General features: G+C 37.9%; 1 protein-coding gene across 1 annotated transcript in view; it reads right to left on the minus strand.

Annotated features, from left to right (window-relative positions):
* Positions 1–23175, minus strand: part of LOC103128953 (contactin-associated protein-like 3) — a 180214-nt gene that overhangs the window by 138731 nt on the left and 18308 nt on the right. Inside the window, exon 2 of the mRNA XM_016184982.2 lies at positions 10761–10871. Within this exon, the coding sequence (XP_016040468.2) occupies positions 10761–10871 (111 nt within the window). The remainder of the gene's footprint in view (positions 1–10760; positions 10872–23175) is intronic.

Consider the following 23175-nt stretch of genomic DNA (forward strand, 5'->3'; position numbering starts at 1 on the left):
TTTACCATACCCTCCGTCAACAGAACCAGAGGGACAAATTTTGGTAAAATCTAAGGCCTACACCTACAAGTTCTTTAGAACATGGTTTCTTCCTAAGAGTTCCTCATTTACAGTAATGAGTCTTTGTTCAATTATTAGTAATTTACCTTTCAAGGTACAATGAGCACAGTGTCTTTCCTTATGATCAAAAGTTCTAAATGTGCTGCAATTTTGATAGTTTTATAATGAATTTTAAAACTTTCTATGTTGAAATCATTTTTGAGGCATGGGTAAGTTTCATAAATGATATAGTGAATCTCTGACAATGTTTTACCAAGATTAACCCTAATGATAAGATTTCATACCATCACAGTACTTTCATCAAAATGAAGATGTTCCCAGACCTAAACAACAGAAAGGACATTAAGATTCAAGAGGCTCAGAAAGTCCCAAACAGAATCAACCCGGACCTGAAGACACCAAGACACATCATAGTTACAATGAAAAGAAGGATAAAGAAAGGATCCTAAAGGCTGCAAGAGAAAAACAAAAATTCACATACAGGGGAAAATCCATAAGATTATCAGCAGACTTCTCTACTCAAACTCTAAAAGCCAGAAGAGAATGGCAAGATAGCTATCGAGCCCTGAATGAAAAAGGGTTTCAACCAAGGATAATATATCGTGCTAGACTTTCATTCAGACTAGATGGAGGGATCAAAACCTTCTCAGACGAGGCAACCTTCACCAAGACTGCCCTGAAAGAGGTTCTAAAAGACCTCTTACAAACAAGAACATCACCATAATGCTTGCCATATATCAGAACAAATAAAAATTGTAGAATAATGGCACTACAATACATTAAATCCATAATATCAGTAAATGTCAATGGCTTAAGCTCACCCATTAAAAGGCACAGAGCGGGCGGATGGATCAGAAAACACAACACAACCATATGCTGCTTGAAAGAATCCCATCTGACCCAACAAGACAAACACAGACTTAAAGTGAAAAGATGGAAAACTATCCTAAAGACTAATGGACCACAAAAAAGGGCATAAACAGCCATTCTCATCTCTGACACAATAGACTTTAAATCAAATAAAGTAATAAAAGATAGGCAAGGCCATTACATAATGATTAGAGGACCAGTCAACCAAGAAGATTTAACAATTATTAACAATGTTTGTACCCAGTGAGGGCCCATCTAAATACATCAAAATGAAGATGTTGACATTGCCATCATATTGATGAAATACAGAACTTTGAGTTCCCCAGTTTTTCTGCTAAACCCCCACCCTTTTTCCGTTCCAGGATTCACTTAACAATTAGTCATGGTCTCAATTATTTTTCTCCAACCTGCAAGTTTCTTAGTCTCTCTGTGTCTTTAATGAGAAGATTAGTTTTCACTGAACACCTCCTTGCCTATGGTTTTACTGTTTTGTCTGAGGGTATCACCTTGGATTTAAATGGGGAACCCTTTAGTTGACTCTAGCTAAGAGATAAGGTAATATTTCTGATTAACATTACAGACTGTAATTTTACAATTACTGTGGGAGGGACTAAAAATTAAATACTGACATTTTGCTGATGTGACCCTTGTAACTTGAAGGGGTTGTTGTTGTTGTTCCTTTTTATCCATTTGATTGGGGGAATAATGGTTTACAGGCCAGTTGTTGGTACATGAGTAGTCTCCTGTCTCTCTGTTGAGTGTCTGCATACCTTTCCCACCATCAACCCAAGTCTTTCTTCACTATCATGTCCTTAGTACATAATGCTCCCTCTCCGTCTCCCTCAGCCCAGAATCTTTTGCTTTATTGCAGTACACCTCAACCAGTCCAAATTTCTATGAGCTCCTTTTCTTCCTGTCTTGATTCTCTGTTATCATTTTATGGGGGGGGGGGTAATTGTTTACAGTGCAGTTGTTGACACCTGGGTACAAACTCTCATCTCCCTGTGAAAGTTCCTTGAAGAACACTCTCATCCACAATTAGGCTCCAAGGTTCTCTTCAACCTCTCCCACCCCATCCTTATCCCAGAGTCCTTTGATTTCGAGCAACATAATACACCTAATTCAAATTTTGCTTTGCGTTTTCTCTCTTTGTCCTTCTTTCTTAAGTTCTATGTATAAGCCAAAAAGAGCAGGACAACTAGCAGGTGATCTCACTTATAACTTGAAGGTCCTACATTTGAAATTTTACACAAATGAGTTTAAGTCTTTGAAAAATTCCTAAATGATCTGCATTCTAGCTGACATTAATCAGAATTTAAGTTCTAAAGACCTATACTCATAATGCACTCATAGTACAAAATTGTGTAGTTCACAATCTTTCTGCCTTTTTTTATGTCCCTTGAAGTCAAGAAATACCATTAACACAATACCACTTATGCAAAGAGGTAAACAAAAAGCAGATAAAAAAAATCTATCCATGTGTTTCTTGCATGTTTCCTTGAGAGCTACCTCTCCCAAGGGTGCCTCTTCAACTCTGCCAACCAGCCTTCAACATCTGCAGGTAACTGATATTGAACATTTCACATTCTTTAACATTTAATGAGGAGGTGTCACTGGCATATAAATTATATTACTTGATTAGCCAGATACACTGATAAGGTAATGAAACTTCAGAAACTCCTCTGCCATGCAGAGAAATCTTTCATCAGGATAATTGGGATGCACTGGATCGACCTTCTCGTGGTGCATCCCATGAGTACCCATTCATTGGGGAAACTGACGATCCTTCCTAGCCGACTGAATCCACATGGATCCCAGTCACTTTCAAAGCGAGCAACAAGCAGCTCCTGACAGCTTTCAATCTGACGCTGTTGACTGGCTACAGAAGAAGGGCAAACGCTAGAAGAAGAATCAGGATAATACTGCCACAGGTAACCCCCACATCCCTGCTAGGTGATAATATTAGCATTCACTCAAGCGTGTTGTCACCTGGGTAGATGCCTCTTTTCTACAGAATCAAACATTGAATGGAGTTATTGGGAAATGTACAAACACCCACTTGAGGAGTTTAAGAAAACAAGTAGCAGTTTTACTGATAGCAAAAGGAATTCACCACTGTAAAGTGAACAACAAAACAAGATACAATAATGTAGAGTCTGGGGGCTGCATTGTGAGCACTGTATCTTACAAGCCATCGGTGGTGTTCAAACTGGTCACCTGCAGTATCAAAGATACAAATCTGACAGAAATGCCACATGGAAATAGAGTCCAGAAGTTCACAATTACTGTTCTGGGTCACTAATGCTTAATCCACAAGAAAGTCGAATGCCTCTCCACTGCTTCCTCCCCTACAACCACAAACTGTCTTAATCTGATGCTTCCTCCCACTGCTCCCTCCTCTCATGATCTCAGTCCCTCTGCTGAACAAGGCAACATGATTTATGTAAGAATTTGAAGAGTGTAAGATGCTAGAGCCTAGACGTCATTCACCACAAAACATCCCACTCCTAAGGAAAGTATGATAGGTAGGGGTTAGTGCTGCCGTGATGACTCAACAAGACAGCCCATATGCTGTCAGAGTATGGAAGACAGTCATGTCACAATGGTGGACATACCAAAAGGGATGACAGAGGACCTAGTGGGGGTTGTATTGTTATATGGAAAACTGGGAAATGTTATGCATGCACAAACTACTGTATTTACTGCCCAATGTAAAACATTAATTCCCCAATAAAGAAATTTTTTTTAAATGGTGGACATAATGCTATTGCTTCTAGAGAAGAAAAAAAAAAGGACACATCCAGTTTGCTGAGCTTTCAGTCACCTCATTGAGCCATGTTGTGATATGTTATACTAGATAAAGATGATAAAATAAAATAAAAAATACCACACTTGTCATATGCATGTGATGTACTAAGAAGCCCCAAACCCCTGGAGTTCTGTGTATTATTTAGTAATTATTACCCTACTATTTCTCTGCCCATCCAACAAGGAGGACAGGATGTGTAGTCTCTGCTTTGAAGATGAAGGAAAAAAATAATCATTTAAGGTTCATAGAGGGATATGCTAGTTTAGCTCCCTTTTCATACTCAACTCCTTCTAAGAACAGAATACTGTGGCTTATCACTCATTTACTATTGTTTGCTTATGACTAGCCTACTGTCCTACATTTATATATCGGAAGGTTTCTAGCTCTAGTGTGATTGCTTCCCAAAGTTCAATTGGGTTAGACGTGGGCAGTGAAAAGTCCTCGGGGAGAGTAAAAAGGAACTAGAAAGCTCTCAGCTGAGGCTTTATCCCTCTGGCCACTGGTGGCCACTGTAATGTATGTGCTGTCAAAATCTACAGTGCAAATTTTGTACACAGAAGGAAACTACTCAGAATGAGAAGTAAAGGTTCAAACTTCCTTCAAGTTTCAGCAAGTACCAGGACAGAGAGATATCCAAGGGGATAAAAATCAAGTGGGTTAATCTGAAGTGAACAAACCCACCCACCTCCACCGTATCTATATGCCAAACCAATAAATGACTACATTGAAATGGCTACCAAGAGATATTTCCCTTCAATATCATTTCAACAATGTCACTTATGAAATCCCATCCAGCAACTTGTGTTTCTTTCCTTGTTGATATACATTCTAATTCACAAAAGATTCATAGTAGACTCTTTCCAAGTTCTAGGGCAGGCCCAAGTAATGGGAACTTGGTTCTCTCACTCTTTCCTCTTGGGTGATGATACATATTCCCAGGAAAGAGGGCCAGGAAGCAGGCAGGTCTTTAGATGCTTGTTTTTTAATCCATTTTATTAGAAGGATAATGGTACAGCACAATTGTATACACTTGGGCTCCATTTCCCAGCTCATTCTGTAAAACACATTTACCCTCAATCAAGGGCCTCAGTCCCTCCTCCAACCCTCCCTGCCTTCTGTTCTTTCTCCAGAGTTCCTTGCTTTGGTATAGTACCCCACCCCCCCAGTCCAAGTTTCTCCATGTGTTCTCCCTTTCTGACTTTGACTTCTGAGTTTCACCGATTTGTGAGGTCAATCAACATTCCCCCTCTCTCCCCGATTCATCCCACCCAATACTTTCCCTTCAGGTTCCAACTATGATGAGGCAAAGACTAGGATATTACAGTTTCTGGTTTAGCATTTGGGCTTTGGTTCACGAACATGGGTCATATCACTCAGCTCATTTTGTCATCACTTCTCTGATGACTTTACTTTTCTGTTGCTATTGTTTGTGTTTCCAATTCTATTCTACCACTGATGAACTCACTTAAGAGTTGCTTGTTTACTTCTTTTCATGCAGGTCTCCTTTCAATAATTCTTGCAAAACAGGATTTACTGTGATGAACTTACTTCGTTTTTATATGTTTGGGTAGGTTTTGTTTGTTAATTTTTTATTGGGGAATTAATGATTTACTGTAAACAGTAAATACAGTTGTTGGTGCATGTGTAAAATTTCTCAGTTTTCTGCATAGCACTCTAATCCTCTTCCTAGGTCCTCCTCCACCATCAAATACCTGAAAGCCCCCTCCCCAATACACCAAACCCAGTCCAAGTTGTGCTTTGTGTTTACCCTTATGTTCTTATATCTCAATTTCTGTCCACAAGGGAGATCATCCATATTCATCTCTCTCTTTCTGGCTTATCTCACTTAACATGATTCCTTTAAGCTCCATCCAAGATGAGGAGGAAAAAGTGAATTTGTTATTCTTGATAGCTGAGTAGTATTCTATTGTGTATATATTCCACAGATTTCTCAGTCATTTATCTGTTATTGGATGCCTGGTTTGCTTCCAGCATGCTTCCCTATCTTCCTAACTCATCCCACCCAATACTTTCCCTTCAGTTTCCAACTATGGTGAGGCAAAGACTAGGATTTCAGAGTTTCTGGTCTAGTATTTTGGCTTTGGTTCACCAACATTGTTAATGAAGACTTCAAAAAGTCTTAATTTCTCCTCCATACTTGAAAGGTAACTTGAAGATACTTCTTGACCAGCCTTCTCAGACCTGTGAGTTTTACTTGTTGAATAAAATACCTGCCTATGTTGATCAGATGAACTTACACATTTGCCTCCACTCTAATTTCCTAGGAAACAATTGCAACTAGTTATAAAGCATTCCTGGCTATTGGGTTGTGAGAAATTCATAAACCCTTCTCTGGACCCACCTAGGTGTGGTCTGATTTGCCTTCCACAATGCTACCTGCATTCTGTTAATAGTCTAGACAGTGGAGAATGGGCAGTTTTCCAAAAAAGTGCATCAAAAATGAAAAAAAAATCATGTTCATCTGCCTAACTGTAAACCAGGTACCTCTACAAAATGCAGACAAACCATATAATGACTTCATCAATGACACTTTGACAATAAATTAAAAAATAAGTATCTACCAGTCAGTTGGAGACTTGTATCAAATGGCAGCAATAAAGAAAAAGAGGCAGCAAATTATGATCGTTCATGTATGAGCTATCAACACCATATGCAGCATACCTAGAGACAAGTTTTAATTCCTCTGTCATATTTAAGTGTTTTTTTTTTCCTAGAGAGAGAGAGAGAGAGAGAAAGAGAGAGAACCAGAGCATCACTCTAGCATATACAGTACTGGAGATCAAACTTTGTAACCTTATACATGCAAGCTCTGTACTCTACTACTGAGTCACGCGCTTTGGCATTCAACGTTTACTACTGCTGCTTGTTCTTCATTAATTAAATTTGATTGCTAGCCTATTTTTTGCTTTGTCTTTCTCATATGCATCCAGTGAGATTTTAAACAAAAATAAGAGTAGGGAGGTATCCAGGTCTGAGTTTATCTGGGCTTTTCAAATTTTTACTTGCTTTTGAAGATCTGCACTGACAAAGTGTAAAATGATTTTGCTAATTTCTGAGTTTAGAAGTACAAGAACTGCCTAGGAAGTCCACAAAGAATCTAAACATGTGGTAAATAATTCTTTTTGACAGAATAAAATGTGTGACTGAGTTGATTTTGTTTATAAGCTGTGAAATCTTCATGTTTACCAGAGGTGAAGCTTTAGGATCTAGTTCAATTCTATAAAAGCTTTATTGTACATCAGTCAGAAATCCCTTGGGTTATCAGAACAGATGTGATTTCATATTTTCTTTGAAGCCAGCCTGAACAACAGCATTTACCTCTGATGTGTAGGAAACTGTTGTAGGTATAGGATCATGTCAGGATTTACAGTGATAGGATACTTGGAAATAAAACTATGAGAACTAAATTATCTACATGACTAGTCTCCCAGCCAAAAGTTTCTGGAAAAAAAAAATCACCAAAAAATTTTTTTTCATCAAAGCTACAAGTCACATTTTTTTTAAGGATGTTATATAGCTTAACTCATTTCTGTAGTGAGTGTTCTCAGAACCCTGGATGAAAAAGAGGCATGTTCACATTACCTCTTATATAAAATGAGGTATTACCCAGTTAATTGCAAAAAAAAAAAAAAAAAAAAGATGAGATCTAAACACTATTAACTATAAATGTTACTGGCAAAGAAGTATGTTTGGTGGGAGAATGTTCATCTGAAGCAAAGTATGGTACCAGATATGTAAGACTAAAACTCACTTCACTTGATTTCAGTGGAGAAAACATGGCAACTATAGAATAGTTCAACCACAAAAATTATAGCAAGGAGATAATAGAAGCAACTAGATACTATCTCTTTGTCAGACTCTAGTTCAGGAACTCTCCATTCATGTAAACAAAGGCAGAGCAAAAGGAAACTCAAAAAAAGAAGAAGGCCAAGGAGGCCAAGGAGGCAGGAGAGAGAGAGAGAGAGAGAAGGAGAGTGGGAAGGAGGAAAGAAGGGGGAAGGGAAGGGAAGGGAAGGGAAGGGAAGGGAAGGGAAGGGAAGGGAAGGGAAGGGAAGGGAAGGGAAGGGAAGGGAAGGGAAGGGAAGGGAAGGGAAGGGAAGGGAAGGGAAGGGAAGGGAAGGGAAGGGAAGGGAAGGGAAGGGAGATGGAGAGGGGAAAAAGGGAGAGGGGACAGGGAAGAGGGAGAGGGGAGAGAGGAAGAGAGGGAGGGAGGCAGAGAGAGGGGGAGGGGCAGGGAGAGGGAAAAGTTTGTTAATTGGATCTCTCCCAGTATTCTAAAATGAAATGTTTGGTGAAGTTAAATGTAAAGCAATCCTATCATTTCTATCTTCAGTGAAATGAGTCGATGCATTAGCGTTCATACATACATCTATTTTAATATCTAGGTCACAAATAGAGTGGATCTTCTGTCTGGGAATGACCATTTATGATGATAAAAAAAAAAAAGCTAAAATGTATATATTTGTCTCCCTAGTTAATTTCAAATCTGTCAAGACGAGGCATCTCACTACTAAAGTTTAGCAAAATGAACATTATATGCAATCACTTAAAATGGTTATGAATTCAAGGGGTAATATCAAGGAATACATGGTGAAATGTACATTGTATGCAATCAGAAGTGCACCAAACATTAAAAAAAAAAAATCTCACTAACAGTCTCTTAAAATAATTATTTAAATTTGTCAAGAAAATGATTAGAATATAGAAAGCAAGCTTTATTATATATCATATTATGACTGCTTATATCTGAGCTGTTAATTAGTTGGATTAAATTTAATTTAAATAACTAATCTTCACCTTGAGGTTTTTCCTCATGATGTTTATAAATTTCCCAGAACCACATTGTTAACAGCACTGGGATTGAGAATCAGAAGGAAATTCTGTCCCTGCAAATCCCAAACACAGCACACAATCCCCTGGGGCTCTACTAATTAAATATAGTGTTTGTTTAGTTTTTACAACCTTCTGGCAACCACTGGAAACATTTAGACGGGAAGCTGATATTAGGGTGGCCATCAGACCAAAACTGTAGAATTTGATAAATTAATTATTACTTGAAATTTTGTTTTCAAAGACAAAGTATTTTCACTAAGATGGCAGGAATGATTATAAATGATAGTGAGAAGAGCAAGTGTATGACCACAAATGTCTCTTCACGTCCAAAGATCAGGAGGGTGTACATGAATGCTCTCCTCCACTAACTATCTGTTCCGCCTCTTCTGTACTGATTTATTTGATCATTTGCTCAGACGCCACATGGGATTAAAGATAAATCTAAGCTTGACTTTTATCAATAGCAAAGAAGGTACAGAAAACACTCAACTCCCTAATAATATCTCCAGGATTTATAATAATGTCTTTAGATTGGACACAGCTAATTTAAAGTTCTATTTTTTGAATAATCTTCTACATAAACAGAACTAATTTATCCCTCTTAAAGGTAATAAAAAGATATTGAATTTTAAACGCATAAAAATTACTTACTGTTGAGCTACTATTTGTGCAACAGCAAAAGTAATTGGGTCAATTATCCTCCCCAAACTAATTCACTACCCCCTAGCCCACTAAGAGGAAGGTCACATTCTGGAATGGAGTCTTCCTCTCTCATAGAGTATTCACATTTCATGGAGGTGACCAGACGTACTTAGTCTTCCCTTGGTGATTATAACATCAGTTCATTTGATTGCTGTTTATTCATGATAAATGCAAGTAACTTAGTCACTCTCTATAGCACTGTTCAAAAGTAAAAGGGACAGTAAATTTGGAAAAAAAAACTGAAGTCTCTATAATCCCCTTCTAGTTTGAATCTCATTTATGACACTTGTTAGTAATCCAAGGGGACAGAAAGAATAAAAACATTCAAAACTGTACAGTAAAACATATATATATATATACATATATATATATATATATATATTAAAGAGCTTCCAGACTCAACAACAAGACAACAAATAAAAAATGGGGGGAGGACTTGGACAGAATATTCACCACAGAAGAGATCCAAAAGGCTGAGAAACACATGAAAAAATGCTCCAAGTCTCTGATTGTCAGAGAAATGCAAATAAAGACAACAATGAGATATCACTTCACTCCTGTGAGAATGTCATACATCAGAAAAGGGAACAGCAGCAAATGCTGGAGAGGGTGTGGGGTCAAAGGAACCCTCCTACACTGCTGGTGGGAATGTCAATTGGTCCAACCTCTGTGGAGAACAGGCTGGAGAACTCGCTTAAGGCTAGAAATGGACCTACCCTATGACCCTGCAATTCCTTTCCTGGGGATATATCCTAAGGAACTCAACACATCCATCCAAAAAGATCTGTGTACACATATGTTCTTGGCAGCACAATTTGTAATAGCCAAAACCTGGAAGCAACCCAGGTGTCCAACAACAGATGAGTGGCTGAGCAAGTTGTGGTCTATATACACAATGGAATACTACTCAGCTGTAAAAAACGGTGACTTCACCGTTTTCAGCCAATCTTGGATGGACCTTGAAAAAATCATGTCGAGTGAAATAAGTCAGAAACAGAAGAATGAATATGGGATGATCTCACTTTCAGGCAGAAGTTGAAAAACAAGACCAGAAAAGAAAACACAAGTAGAACCTGAAATGGAATTGGCATATTGCACCCAAGTAAAAGACTCTGAGGTAGATGGGTGGGGAGAATACAGATCCATGAAGGATGATAAATGGCATAGTGGGGGTTATATTGTTAAATGGGAAACTGGGGAATGTTATGCATGTACAAACTATTGTATTTACTGTTGAATGTAAAACATTAATTCCCCAATAAAGAAATAAATTAAATATATATAGATACATATATATATATATATATTAGCAGAAGATAAGAGCATAAACCTGCTTACTTGAATTTCATTCTATTGCAACATCATTAGGATTTGACCCTCAAGAATGAATGATAGCAAATAATGGAATCAATTCTCTCTGAGAGAGAATTATGGTAGAGTAATAAGAAGACAGTATTGGACTCACCGTCTCTGCGATTAAGACTTGCAAACCCCGGCCCATGGCTGGGGGACAGCTGTGAGGAGCTGCTGAAGGACTCCCGGGGCAGGGCAGATGCCAGTGGTGCATCACAGCTATCTGCAAGGAAACACCACATTCAGATTAGCACGCTGAAGAAAGCGTTCTAGACTTTATTTCTCCCACGCACACTGTTTTTTTTGGTTTTTTGTTTTGTTTTGTTTTTTGTTCTTGTTGTTTTGTTTTTAATTAGCAGGCTAGGAAATTTTCAGAACCTGTAGCAAACATCAGCCTTAATTAGAGACATGCTAATCAACGTTGAACAACAGGGTTCTCTTTTTTTCCTAATTTTATTTATTTTAATGGTTTTCTCTTTTTATTATTTCTTTAATAATTGCTTACAAGACTCTAAGTTTAAAGAGGAATAGTTTCATACTGTACCCACAACCAAAGTCCTGTGCCATTCCCGGGTACCTGCAAAGACACACATATACCCAACACCATAGTTCACAAAGTCTGAGAGTGTAAGAGCAGCAGTTTGGTTAATTTTTTTTTTCTTTTTGCAAGTCCATGAATTTCGATTCTCTATATCTTATATATAAGCAAAATCATCTGGAAGAATAACAGGTTCTTTTTTTATTAGTAGTGATTTAATAATGACCAACAAGATAACAAGATTGTGGGATAAGAGGGGTACAGTCCCATACAATTCCCGCCACCAGAGTTCCCGTACCCCATTCCCACCATTGGAAATGTCTCTATTCTTTATCCCTCTGGGCGTAAGGATCAGAGGTCTTTATGGGGTGCAGAAGTTAGGAGGTCTGGCTTCTGTAATTGCTTCTCTGCTAGACATGGGTGTTGACAGGTCGATCCATACCCTCAGTCTGGAATAACAAATTCTTAAGGGAAACTGCTTGACAACATATGACATTTTCTTTTTTTTCTTTTTTAAAAATTTTTCACTATTACTTTTTAATTTATTGTATAAAAACAGCCAGAAATCGAGAGGGAAGTGGGGAAAAGAGGGGGAGGAAACCAGAGACAACTGCAGTCCTGCTTCACTACTCTAAAAATCTAAAAATAACTGACTAGTTTAATATATAAATCAACTGAACTCCAAACTCTATACTGCCAGAAAATGAACCCAACAGATAGCAAATATTAGCATAATACATAAAGAGTGTAACATTTTACCTTATGGAAAGCACTATTACAAAGGTAAATTGAAAGCATTAAGAAAACTACATAAATAAAGACTACAAATGATCACAAAAAGGAAGTCGGTATTTTTTTTTTATTGCCACCAGGGTTATTACTGGGGCTTGGTGTCTTGTCACAACAAATCTACCACTCCCGGTGATCATTTTTCCTCCCCCCCCCCCCCATTTTATATGATGGGATAGAAATTGAAAGTGGAGAAGATAGAGATGGAGAGAGAAATAGAGAAATCTGTAGCCCTGCTTGCTGCACTACTCACAAAACTTACTACTGGCTGGTGGGGACTGAGATTAAACCCAGGTTCTTGAATACTGTAACATGTACACTCAGCCCAGTGTACCACCATGCAACCCCAAATTCAGTATTTTTAAGGTGTCAGTTTTTCCTAGTGGGTTATGAAGATTCATTAGCAACCTTAAGAAAAAGTCCAAGAAGGATTTTATAAAATTTGAAGCACTGAATCACATGGCTATGCCTGATTGCTATGACAAGAGCTTTCAACACTATGTTGAATAGTAATGGTGATAAAGTCTAGTACCTGACCTAGTGGGAATGCTTTCAGTTTCTCACCACTAAGTATAATATTGCCTGTATGTTTGTTGTATAAGTCTGCTTTCCTAGCCTGGGCACCTGTGTGGCCTTTATAAGCCACTCAACTTTTCCCTTTGAGTTCCTTACTATACTTGAAGCTTAATAAGGGCCAAGTATAGATGATGATGATGATGATGATGATGATGATGATGATGATGATGATGATGATTTTATTGGATAGAACCAGCCAGAAATCGAAATGGTAGGGCGAGACAGAGAGGGAGAAAGAGACCTGTAGCATTGCTTCACCACTGACAAAGCTTTTCCCTTGCATGTGAGAACAATAGGTTCAAACCCAAGTCCTTGTGCATTGTAACATGTGCACTCAACCAGGTGTGCTACCATCCAGACTCCAAGTATAGATTCTTGAGGTAGACAAAATAAAGTATAAACTAATTATTCCATAAGAACATTTTCTCTTTAAAGTATAACAAAAATGCAGCGAAGTTAAACTCATATTGCCATAGTAATAACAATGAAATGGTACAGGGATTAAAATAGACACTTAGATCAATGGAGTAGAATCAAAAGCCACATGTAGAAAAGTGAAATTAGACTACCACCTAACAACATACACCAAGGTCAAATCAAAACAGATTAAAGATCTAGAAAATCTAAAATTTACAGAAGAAAATGTTGATACAATCTTGCAAGACCCTCACATCAAAGATCATAAGGAATTACCTTATGTGATACCACTCTTAGGTATCCAAAGGACGCTGAAACACTTCTTCTTCTTCTAGCGTTTGCCCTTACTGAAACACTAATTTAAAGGGACAAATGCACCCTATGTTCATAGCTGCATTAATCACAGTAGCCAAGAAGCAGAAGCAGCCTAAGTGTCTATCAACAGATGACTGGCTAAAGAAGTTATGAGATATATTCCATGGAAAACCATTATACAATTTTTAAAAAAGTAATTATTGTGTTCTTTGGGACAAAATGGATGGAATTAAAAGTTATTATGCTTAGCAAAGCAAGTAGAGAGGTAAAGGTCAACTACCAGATGGTTTCACTCATAAGTGGAATCCAGAGAGCTAATATATATGAAGTTGGAAAAATGAACAGAAGCAAGGAAACTGTTTGTACGACTTGTGAGGACTATTCTGTTATCTTTGAGATGGGAGAAGGTGGGGACACAGAATTACGCTGTAATCTTACAATCTTGTAAGCCACTATTAATCACAAATTTTTTAAAAATATTTTTTATCTATTTATGAGAAAGATAGGAGGAGAAAGAACCAGACATCACTCTGGCACATGTGCTGCCGGGGATCGGACTCAGGACATCATGCTTGAGAGTCCAAAGATTTACCACTGCGCCACCTCCCGGACCACAATCACAAAAATTTTTAAATAATGTTGTCATTCTTTATCCTTTCCTCAGTTGAAGGCATAAGAGACTTAGTCTATATTTTAATGTTGCTAACTTTCGTGATGTAATCTCTCTTTTTAAGAAGGTTGATTTAAAAACTGAAGTTATGATTTTACTTATAGCCCTTAGGTTTTAAAGTCATTTGCTTCAATTTACTTCAGAGAAGTCAAATTTGAGAATGTTTCTGAAAAACCATTGGCCACATCCCATAAGTCCCTGGGAAGAGAACACCTCTACACAAAGAAGGCATTTTCCCTTGCACTTGATGCATTTGCTGTTTTCTACCTAAACTGCATCGCTGTGATATAAACTCAGATGCCCATCAAAATCTCACTAACGGAAATGTCTATATTGTATACTAAGATTTATGAGTCAAAAATTATTAAGATCCTGTTCCAGAAACTGTTAAGACCCAATTTAATTTTCTTTGTCTAGCATCATTATAAAATATTTGAATTTCATCAAATGATTATGCTTCTTGTCAATGATTTGATAAATATAATTTCTATACCCCCAAGATAATGAAACCTGAAATGTTGCAAATCTATAAGAATTATTCACAGGTAATTGTTTTTAACAAGTGAGATGGCAAAACAATTTTACAGAACAACTATCACTTAGGAGAAAAGCAAGCTGAGTACAAATAATAAGCTTATGAGAATTAACATGAAAATAGAGAATGTTACAGTTAGATAATCTAAAGCAATTTTATTTTTCTTCATAATAACCTCTCATAGTAGTAAGAAAAGATTCTAAGAATACCAATTTAGAAATGCACTCATTCTTTCAAAAATTCAAATGTACTCAAGGCTAGTTTCTCAGAAGCTTAAGGACTTTAAAGGAAAAGTGATGATCTAGTATAATGTTTTAGAGACAAAAAATAACTGGAAGGTTCAAGACTTATGTATGATATAGATCCAACTTTGAGAAAGCCTGTGTACATATTTAGATAGTGAAATCACATTTATAAAATTCTAAAATATTGTTTCAGAATTTGCTCCTATTGCTAGTCTTGCAAACAAAACAGCTTTATAATGAGATCAGAAAATGGTATTCCAGTTTCTGACTTTTGAACTGTTTGTTTATTATTTGATATAGACAGAGAGAAATTGAGAGGGAAGAGGGAAAGAGACAGACAGACACCCGCACCCCTGCTTCACCACTCGTGAAGCTTTCCCTCGGCAGGTGGGGACCAGGGGCTTGAGCCCCAGTCTTTGGTCACTAATGTGTGCACTCAACAAGGTGCATCACCACGTGGTCCCAAAGTCATATATTTTGCACCTAGGTGAAATGGTAGAAATTTGAAACTTTCCACATTTTTTCAACCCAAGTGAGGCAATCAGTATTTTCCAGGTTCTTGAGCTCCTTCTATAACTACTTAAATCTATCCCTGCCCCCAAATAAAATAATAATAATAATTCCAGATTTCCATGGTGCTCTAGTAATGTATTTTTCTTAGTTTTCTCAGCACTGTCAAGTTCAGTTTACATAGAATAAAAGGTTTCCTTTTAGTGTGCATAATCTTTTGAACTAGATTAAAAATTCCTAAATGCCAAAGATACATGTTTATTTGCTGCTTGTTTTTCACCTCCTAACAAGCCATAATGGTCTCTAGTATATGAAATGGGCAATCAGTGTGAGATTAATGCCCCTGGAACTGAACTTCTAGCCTTATTCAGTCCTCCCAAGGCAGCAATTTGATTGCCAATAGCTATTGATGCTTAAGGCCCTCAGTCTCTGGATCAGCAAAACTCAAAAAAACACCTCACAACTTCTAGGAATCCTTTCTCTATCAGAGGCAAGGTCTGAAATCAGTCTGTGGTTTGGATAGACACTATCCTGATGGTCCATCAAAGTCTCTGAGAATATATAAATATATATTATTTATTTATAAAAAGGCAACACTGACAAAAACCAAAGGATAAGAGGAGTACAACTCCACACAATTCCCACCACCAGAACTCCGTATCCAATCCCTTCCCCTGATAGCTTTCCTATTCTTTAACCCTCTGGGAATATGGACCCAAGGTCACTATGGGACACAGAAGGTGGAAGGTCTGGCTTCTGTAATTGCTTCCCTGCTGAACATGGGTGTTGACAGGTCAATTCATACTGCTGGCCTGTCTCTCTCTTTCCCTAGTGGGGTGGGGTTCTGGGGAAGCAGAGCTCCAGGACATATTGGTGGGGTTGTCTGTCTAGGAAGTCTGGTTGGCATCATGCTAGCATCTGGAACCTGGTGGCTGAAAAAAGAGTTAATTATATAAAGCCAAAAAAGTTGTTGACTTATCATAAATCTAAAGGCTGGAGTAGTGCAGAGAAAGAGTTGGGGAGAACTCCATTTCGTAGATAGCTAGCAGGCATATTTTATTTATATTCCAATGGGCCTGTGGCTAGCAAAGCTAGTCCGACAATACTAGATTGTTTTTTCCCTGACCCTGAACTCTGATGGATCCTAGATATTGTCTGGGGAGATGATGTCATGGCTGGAAAAAGGACCAGAAAGCTGGATCAGGGAAAAGAGTAGCTCACAAATATGGGAAAGGGGTATTAAATATTGTTGACTGTAAACCCCATCTATTTGATCTGATCTGGGACCCATATTCAGCTTAGGAGTCTATGTGACCTCTGCATCCCTAAAGATCCGACCTCACATTCTGTGGTTATCAGTAGGAACATTCCAAGCTGCCCCAATATCAGGACTCATCTTCCTCAGGTGTATCACAGAGTATGTTGTCCATTCTCCCTTCGGAGGATGGAACATTCTCTACCATTGCTGATCCAAGTTGAAGGCAAGGTCCTGTTGGGTCCATAAAGAGGTCTGTTTTGTTGTTCCTGGTAGAGATGACTGTTGACAGTGGAGAGAGGGATTTATTTGAGATCTAGGCCCATCATGTCTGTTTGGGAATCTCAGGACTCCTTGACTAGGGCCACAGCTGATGGGGTGGGCTGATAGTGACTAAAGAGTCATCATTAAAGTCTGCCAGTCTTTTGCCCTTATTCAGTTTTTGCAGTCCTTGCGCTTTGATAAGGATAGCTTGGGAGTGAGTGAGGCAAGTATAATGGGAAGTAGGTGAGGAGGGTATCTAAGTCTAAGTAGACACTATTTCATTATAAACTTCATATTGACTCACTGTAGACTATCATGTACTACAGCCATAGCACCCTGAACATGCCTGATCTTGTCTCTGAAAATTCTTTAAATATCAGGAGTCACCTTGCCCTTCTCACTATATGTGCTCATTTCACATAACTGATACTCCATCTTCATTTAGATTCCCAATTCAAGTTCTCATTAACTATGGACCCCAGTTCTGAATGTGGTCAAGTATTTTAGGGGTACTGACCAGTTGTCAATTCCCAGATACACAGTATAGAAGATGTAACATTCCCTTTAAAACCACATGATATCCCAAACTTACAACAAAGACATGAAGAAGATATGTCTAATTCTCCAGCTCCATCTCATGTGTCCCTGCTCTCTTTTGGCTCCTGGAAATATGTGCTGCAGAAGGGTCCAACAGTGTTTGTATCTATAACTAAGTCCACATGGGTTTAACTTGGCAGCAATGTGTGTGCCAGATGATGAACTTGAGCAACTGCACCAGACTTGCTGATTTAATTTCATGATTCTCAGGGTCTAGCTTGGTAGGACATGAAGAGAGGGGAGCAGAGCTAATTTCTGATTTCTGGCCTTTTCCAATAACTAGTTCATTCCAATAATAAGGCACAGTAATAGTTGTGCCACAATAAAGTCAAAAAGAGAACACTAGTTCTTGGCTAGTTCATTTATTTGACATATGCAAAGAGTTTATGCTTAGCTATTACCAGAGTCCACAATTAACCAATTTTATTTCTACTTCTAAACTCCTTTCTGTGGGGAAGATAGCACAATGGTTATGCAAACAGACTCTAATGCCTGAGGCTCTGAGATCCCAGGCTCAATACTCCACACCACCATAAGCTAGAGCTGAGCCATACTCTGGTTAAAAAAAAAAAAATCCTTTCTTATTGTAAGATATAAGTTACAGTAAATGTTTAATTTAAATTTATTATATCAACAGAGATTTTTTTGAGAGAGAGATGCAGAGAGAGAGAAACACCAATGCACTGCTCAGTTCTGGCTTATGGTGGTGCAAGGGATGGAACCTGGGACTTTGGAGCCTCAGCCAAGAGAGTCTGTTTGCATAGCCATTATACAATCTCCCCCACACCTCAACAGAGATTTTTAGTAGATAGTTCTAGAACTTGATGATGTCAGTAATTTGAATGATTTGGTTTTTATTGCAAATTAAATAACAATACAAGAATAGTTTACCATGAATTTATTACTACAGTACAGCAAAATAAAGCATATTCAATAAAACTATTAAGGTGATTTTGGTTTAAAATTAAAACAATCATAGTTCTTGAGTTTAAATTTAATGTTCCTTGCTGCTAAAAGATTTTTACCAGCAATGTTTCTTTTTATAGATTACAACATTTGTAAAATGTCTTACATATTCTTGAGGAAAAAAGGTTATTCGGTAAAATAGTATATTCCAAATGCTGAAATCCAAATGGCACAGAATGTTTAGTTGGTAAAGTATTTGTTAGTAAAATGAGCTTTCTGCCTAATGATGTGGTTTTAAATTTCAGAAAACCTGTGACCCAAATACAGAAATCAGTTTGTGCAAATGTCTTCCTCTTTAGTGGAGAAATCAGTGAATTTGAAAACTGAAATTCAATGGGGAAAAAAAAAATCACTGGAATCAAAACTGGCTCAAAGGAAAGATCAATAAAATTGATAAGCTTCTAGCCAACTTAACATAGAAAAATAGAACATAAAATGACTATTATGATAAATTACTAATATAAAAGTTAGATGAGAAGACATCACTACAAAATGCAAGGATAGTTAAAGAATAATGAATGAATAAAATAAAATATGACAATTTTATACCCACAAATCTGATGATTTAGACCAGAGTTAGGAAATGCCCAAAGACCATGTAGAGTCCACCAAAGTATTTGGTTTGGCCCTGACCAGGCAACTTCAGGCAGAACTTGAAATTCAACAAATATAGGAACTTATTCCAAAGCAATATTAAATGCTAATTTTCAGAAATATATTTTATTTTATGAGAGAAATGGAGTTAGAGAGGGTAGGTGGTAACATAATGGTTATGCATAGAGACTCTTTGCAGTGCTCTGGAAAAAAAAAAAAGCAGTGCTCTGGTTTAAAAAAAAAAGAGAGAGAGAGAGAGAAACTGAGACAGACAAGGGGGAGTGGTACCAGAGCACTGCTTAGAACTGGTTTATGGTCATACAGGGAATTGAACCTGGGACTTTGAGACCTCAGGCATGAAAGTGTGTTTGAATAACCATTATGCTATTTCCCCACTCCTAATTGCTCACTTTTAAGTCAATAATTTTCTGTGGTCCAAGAATAATATCATGAATACCCAAATGGCTCTGGGAAGACAAGGTTTCCCACCCCTGATTTAGATGGCATGAATTAAATTGGTGAAAGATAATCTGCCAAATTTACACAAGAATAAGAGGAATCAGAAAAGCCCTACACAAATTAAGCAATTTGAATCAGTACTTCACAATGTTTCAAAATAGAAAAGGTTTCAATACAGCTGGCTTCACTGGTAAATTCTACCTAACATTTAAGGAAGAAATTATGTAAATTCTTTATGATCTCTTTCAGAAGACAGAGGCAAAAGAAATATTCCTAACTCTATGCAGTCAGCATTGCCCTAATACAAAACCCAAAGATATTACAAAAATAAAGGCTTATTAACCAATATCTCTCATGATCCTCAACCAAATATAAGTAAGTTTAATCCTATATAATACAGAAAAAATCTACACAACACACAAGTGAGATCTATCCCAGGTACACAAGATTTATCCAGTACATAAAAATCAATTAATGTAATACAACATAACAAGCTACAAAAGAAAAACCACATAATCATATTACAGGGCAAAGAAAAAGCATCTGATAAAATCCAGAGCTCATTCATAGTAAAACATTTAATGAACTAGAAACAGAAGCAAATTTCCGCAACTTGATGTATACAACATCTACAATAAATATACAGTCTCATGTTTAATAGTAAGAAATTTGAAGTATTCCTCCTAGGAATAGTAATAGAACAAGGACTTATTTTTATTTTATTTTTTTAAGAAGTTCTAGACATATAACCAATTTTTCCCCTCTCATATTAATTAAATAGTGGTTTATATGTTTACACTTTAATAGGAATGTACATAAACACCATTCCCACCACCAAAAGACTGTGTCCCATCCCCACCACCCACCCCCAACCCCCCACCCCCACCCCCACTGTGCCGGGAAGCCCAATGGCCTTTTTTTATTTATTTAATAATGACCAACAAGACCGTAGGATAATAGAGGTACAATTCCATACAACTTCCACCATCGGAGTTCTGTATCCCATCCCCTCCTTGGAAGCTTCCCTATTCTTTATCCCTCTAGAAGTATGGACCCAGGATCACTATGGGGTGCAGAAGGTGGGAGTTCTGGCTTCTGCAATTGCTTCTCCACTGGACAAGGACATTAGCAGGTCTACCCATACTCCCAGACTGTCCCTATCTTTCCCTAGTGGGGCATTCTCTTGAAATGTGGGGTTCCAGTACACATTGGTGAGGTCCTCTGCCAAGGGAAATCAGGTTGGCATCATGGTAGCATCTGCAACTTGGTGTCTGAAAAGAAGTATGATTTAAAGCACAGCAAATTGTTAAATTGTTATAATCAGGAACCTAAAGGTAAGAATATAGCAGATGAGATTTGGGGTCTCCATTTTGGAAAAAACTAGTAGATCTATTTTAGGTATATTCCAAGGGGCCCATGATTTTACTAGTTTTTGCCTGAGCCCCACAGCTAACATGCAGGTGGGCTAAAAGTATTGTCTGGGGAGACAGTGTCAGAGTGGGAAATAGGACTAGAAATCTGCATCAGAGAAGAAAGTAGCTTCCAAATATGGGGACAGTATATAAATACCATTAACTGTAAACCCCATCAATCTGATCTGGGGCCCATATTCAGCACAGGAGCCTGTGTAACCTCTGCGTTCTTGTTGGTCTGAGCTCACATTCTGTGGTCATAGCTAGGAACATTCTAGGCTGCACTCACTTCAGGACCTGTCTTCCTCAAGTGGCAGAGTATGTTGACTCAGCCTTCCTTCAGAAAGTGGAGCAGTCCCCACCATTATAGTTCCACATTGAGGGCAAAAGGACAAGGATTCCTTTCTAATCATTTTAAACATCCTGCTAAAAGTCTTGGTTCAACTATACAAGAAAAGGAAATAAAGGGTGTTGGTCTGCTTCTAAATTCTGCTTCCAAGATCCCTTCTGTTTCACTGGTTTGATCCCCCCTGCTTAACACTGTATTCTATTTACATAACCACTGTTAACTAAGCACCGCCCTGCCTCCAGGGCATTGGTTTAATCCTCACTGTTTTGCACGCTTTCTCCTTCTCCCCACCCCCTATCCTACATACATCCTCTGCGGACCTGACTCTTCCACCTCAGGATATATAAGGACAGGGTTGTGATTAGAGACAGCTTAGATTGCGAGACTTGCTAGAATCTCTGGATGTAGTTATATCCTCAGACACCTCTGCAGGGTACCACACACACTCCTGTGAGACTACTAGACCTACTACTGACCAGCACCCCCAATACTAACTGCCGCTGTTCATAACAGAACTCCCCGCTTAAGGAGAAGCTAGAAATTTTACAAGAGCTCCTCCGAGAGCAGTTGACTTTGGGACACATTCGTCATTCCTGGAGCCCATGGAATACTCCCGTCTTTGTGATTAAAAAGTGCTTGGGAAAATGGCACCTTGAACAGGGACTGGCAAAAGGGGGTGCAGATTGAGAAGGAATAAATCTCTTTGTTCAAAGACAGCAATGTCATCTATGTAGAAAAATGCCACACAATAGAACAAATACAGAGATAAGAGAAGATGTAGATGTCCGTGTGTGTGTGTGTGTGTGTGTGTGTGTGTGTGTGTGTGTGTGTGTGTGTGTGTGTCAATAATTCTTGATCAACATTTGAAGCATAAAAGAAAGAATGGACAGACTAGAGTTCAATAAAATTAAAAATATCTACTCTGTGAAATACTATGTCAAGATAAAGAAAACGCAAGCCACAGACTGGGAGAAAATATTTGCAGATAAAACATCTTATATAAGAATGTTATCCAAGAGCCAGCCAGAGAGCTCACATAGGAAGCTCACTTGCCATGCATGTGACCCAGATTTGATGCCAACCTTCACCACACAAGGGGGAGCATCAATGCTACGGTGTCCTTCCACCCTCTTTGTCTCTCTGTTTCTCTGTCTCTGTCTCTTTATTTCTTTCTGAAAAAGCTGACATAGGACAAAGCCTGAGTGATTGGGAAAAAAATGAAGAGAAGACTATTATTCAAATTCTTATAAAGAACTCTTAAAATACTTCACCAAAGGATAAAACCATATAAAAAGATATTTCATACCACATACCATCACAGAAATACAAATTAAAACAATAATGAGATACCAACACATACTAATTAAAATGATCAAAATATGGAGCAATGACACCTCCAAGTACCGGTGAGAATGTGTAGTGACCAGAGCTCTCACTCATTGCTGAAGGGATGCAAAATGGTAGTCATTTGAGTGCAGTGGATTCCTACAAAACTAAGCATACTTCTACTATGCAATGCTTCAATCATGTTTTTTGGTATTTACCCAAAGAAGGAAAAACATGTGTACACAAGTGTGCATGTGTGTACACACACACACACACACACAATGACAGATATTTACAGAAGCTACATTCATAACTGTCAAAATATAGAAGTAATCAAGATGCTCTTTTGTAGGTGAGTATGTAAATATTATTCCTTTAGCTTGATGCCTGGCACATAGTACATATCTGATAAATGATAACTGAATTAGATTGACCACAAGTTGGAAAGTCTTTTGAACAACTTTCTTAAATCTCCGTATCTAAGTATATTTCAACATTGACAGAGACTGAGCTTAAAGCACTGAAACAGTCAAATTCACTTTAGTAGAAAAAGCATAGGGCTGTACTTTCAAGACCAAGAATGGGATAGACACGTAAGAGAAAGCAACAAAGTAAATGATGATTATGAAGATGATAGGAGCATAAGTTGGCAGATCAACTGATATAAGAAGAGAAGTAACAGGTGATGATAGATAAGATTACAGATGACT

This window comes from Erinaceus europaeus, chromosome 10 (assembly GCF_950295315.1).
Source record: "Erinaceus europaeus chromosome 10, mEriEur2.1, whole genome shotgun sequence".
Taxonomy (NCBI): Eukaryota; Metazoa; Chordata; class Mammalia; order Eulipotyphla; family Erinaceidae; genus Erinaceus; species Erinaceus europaeus.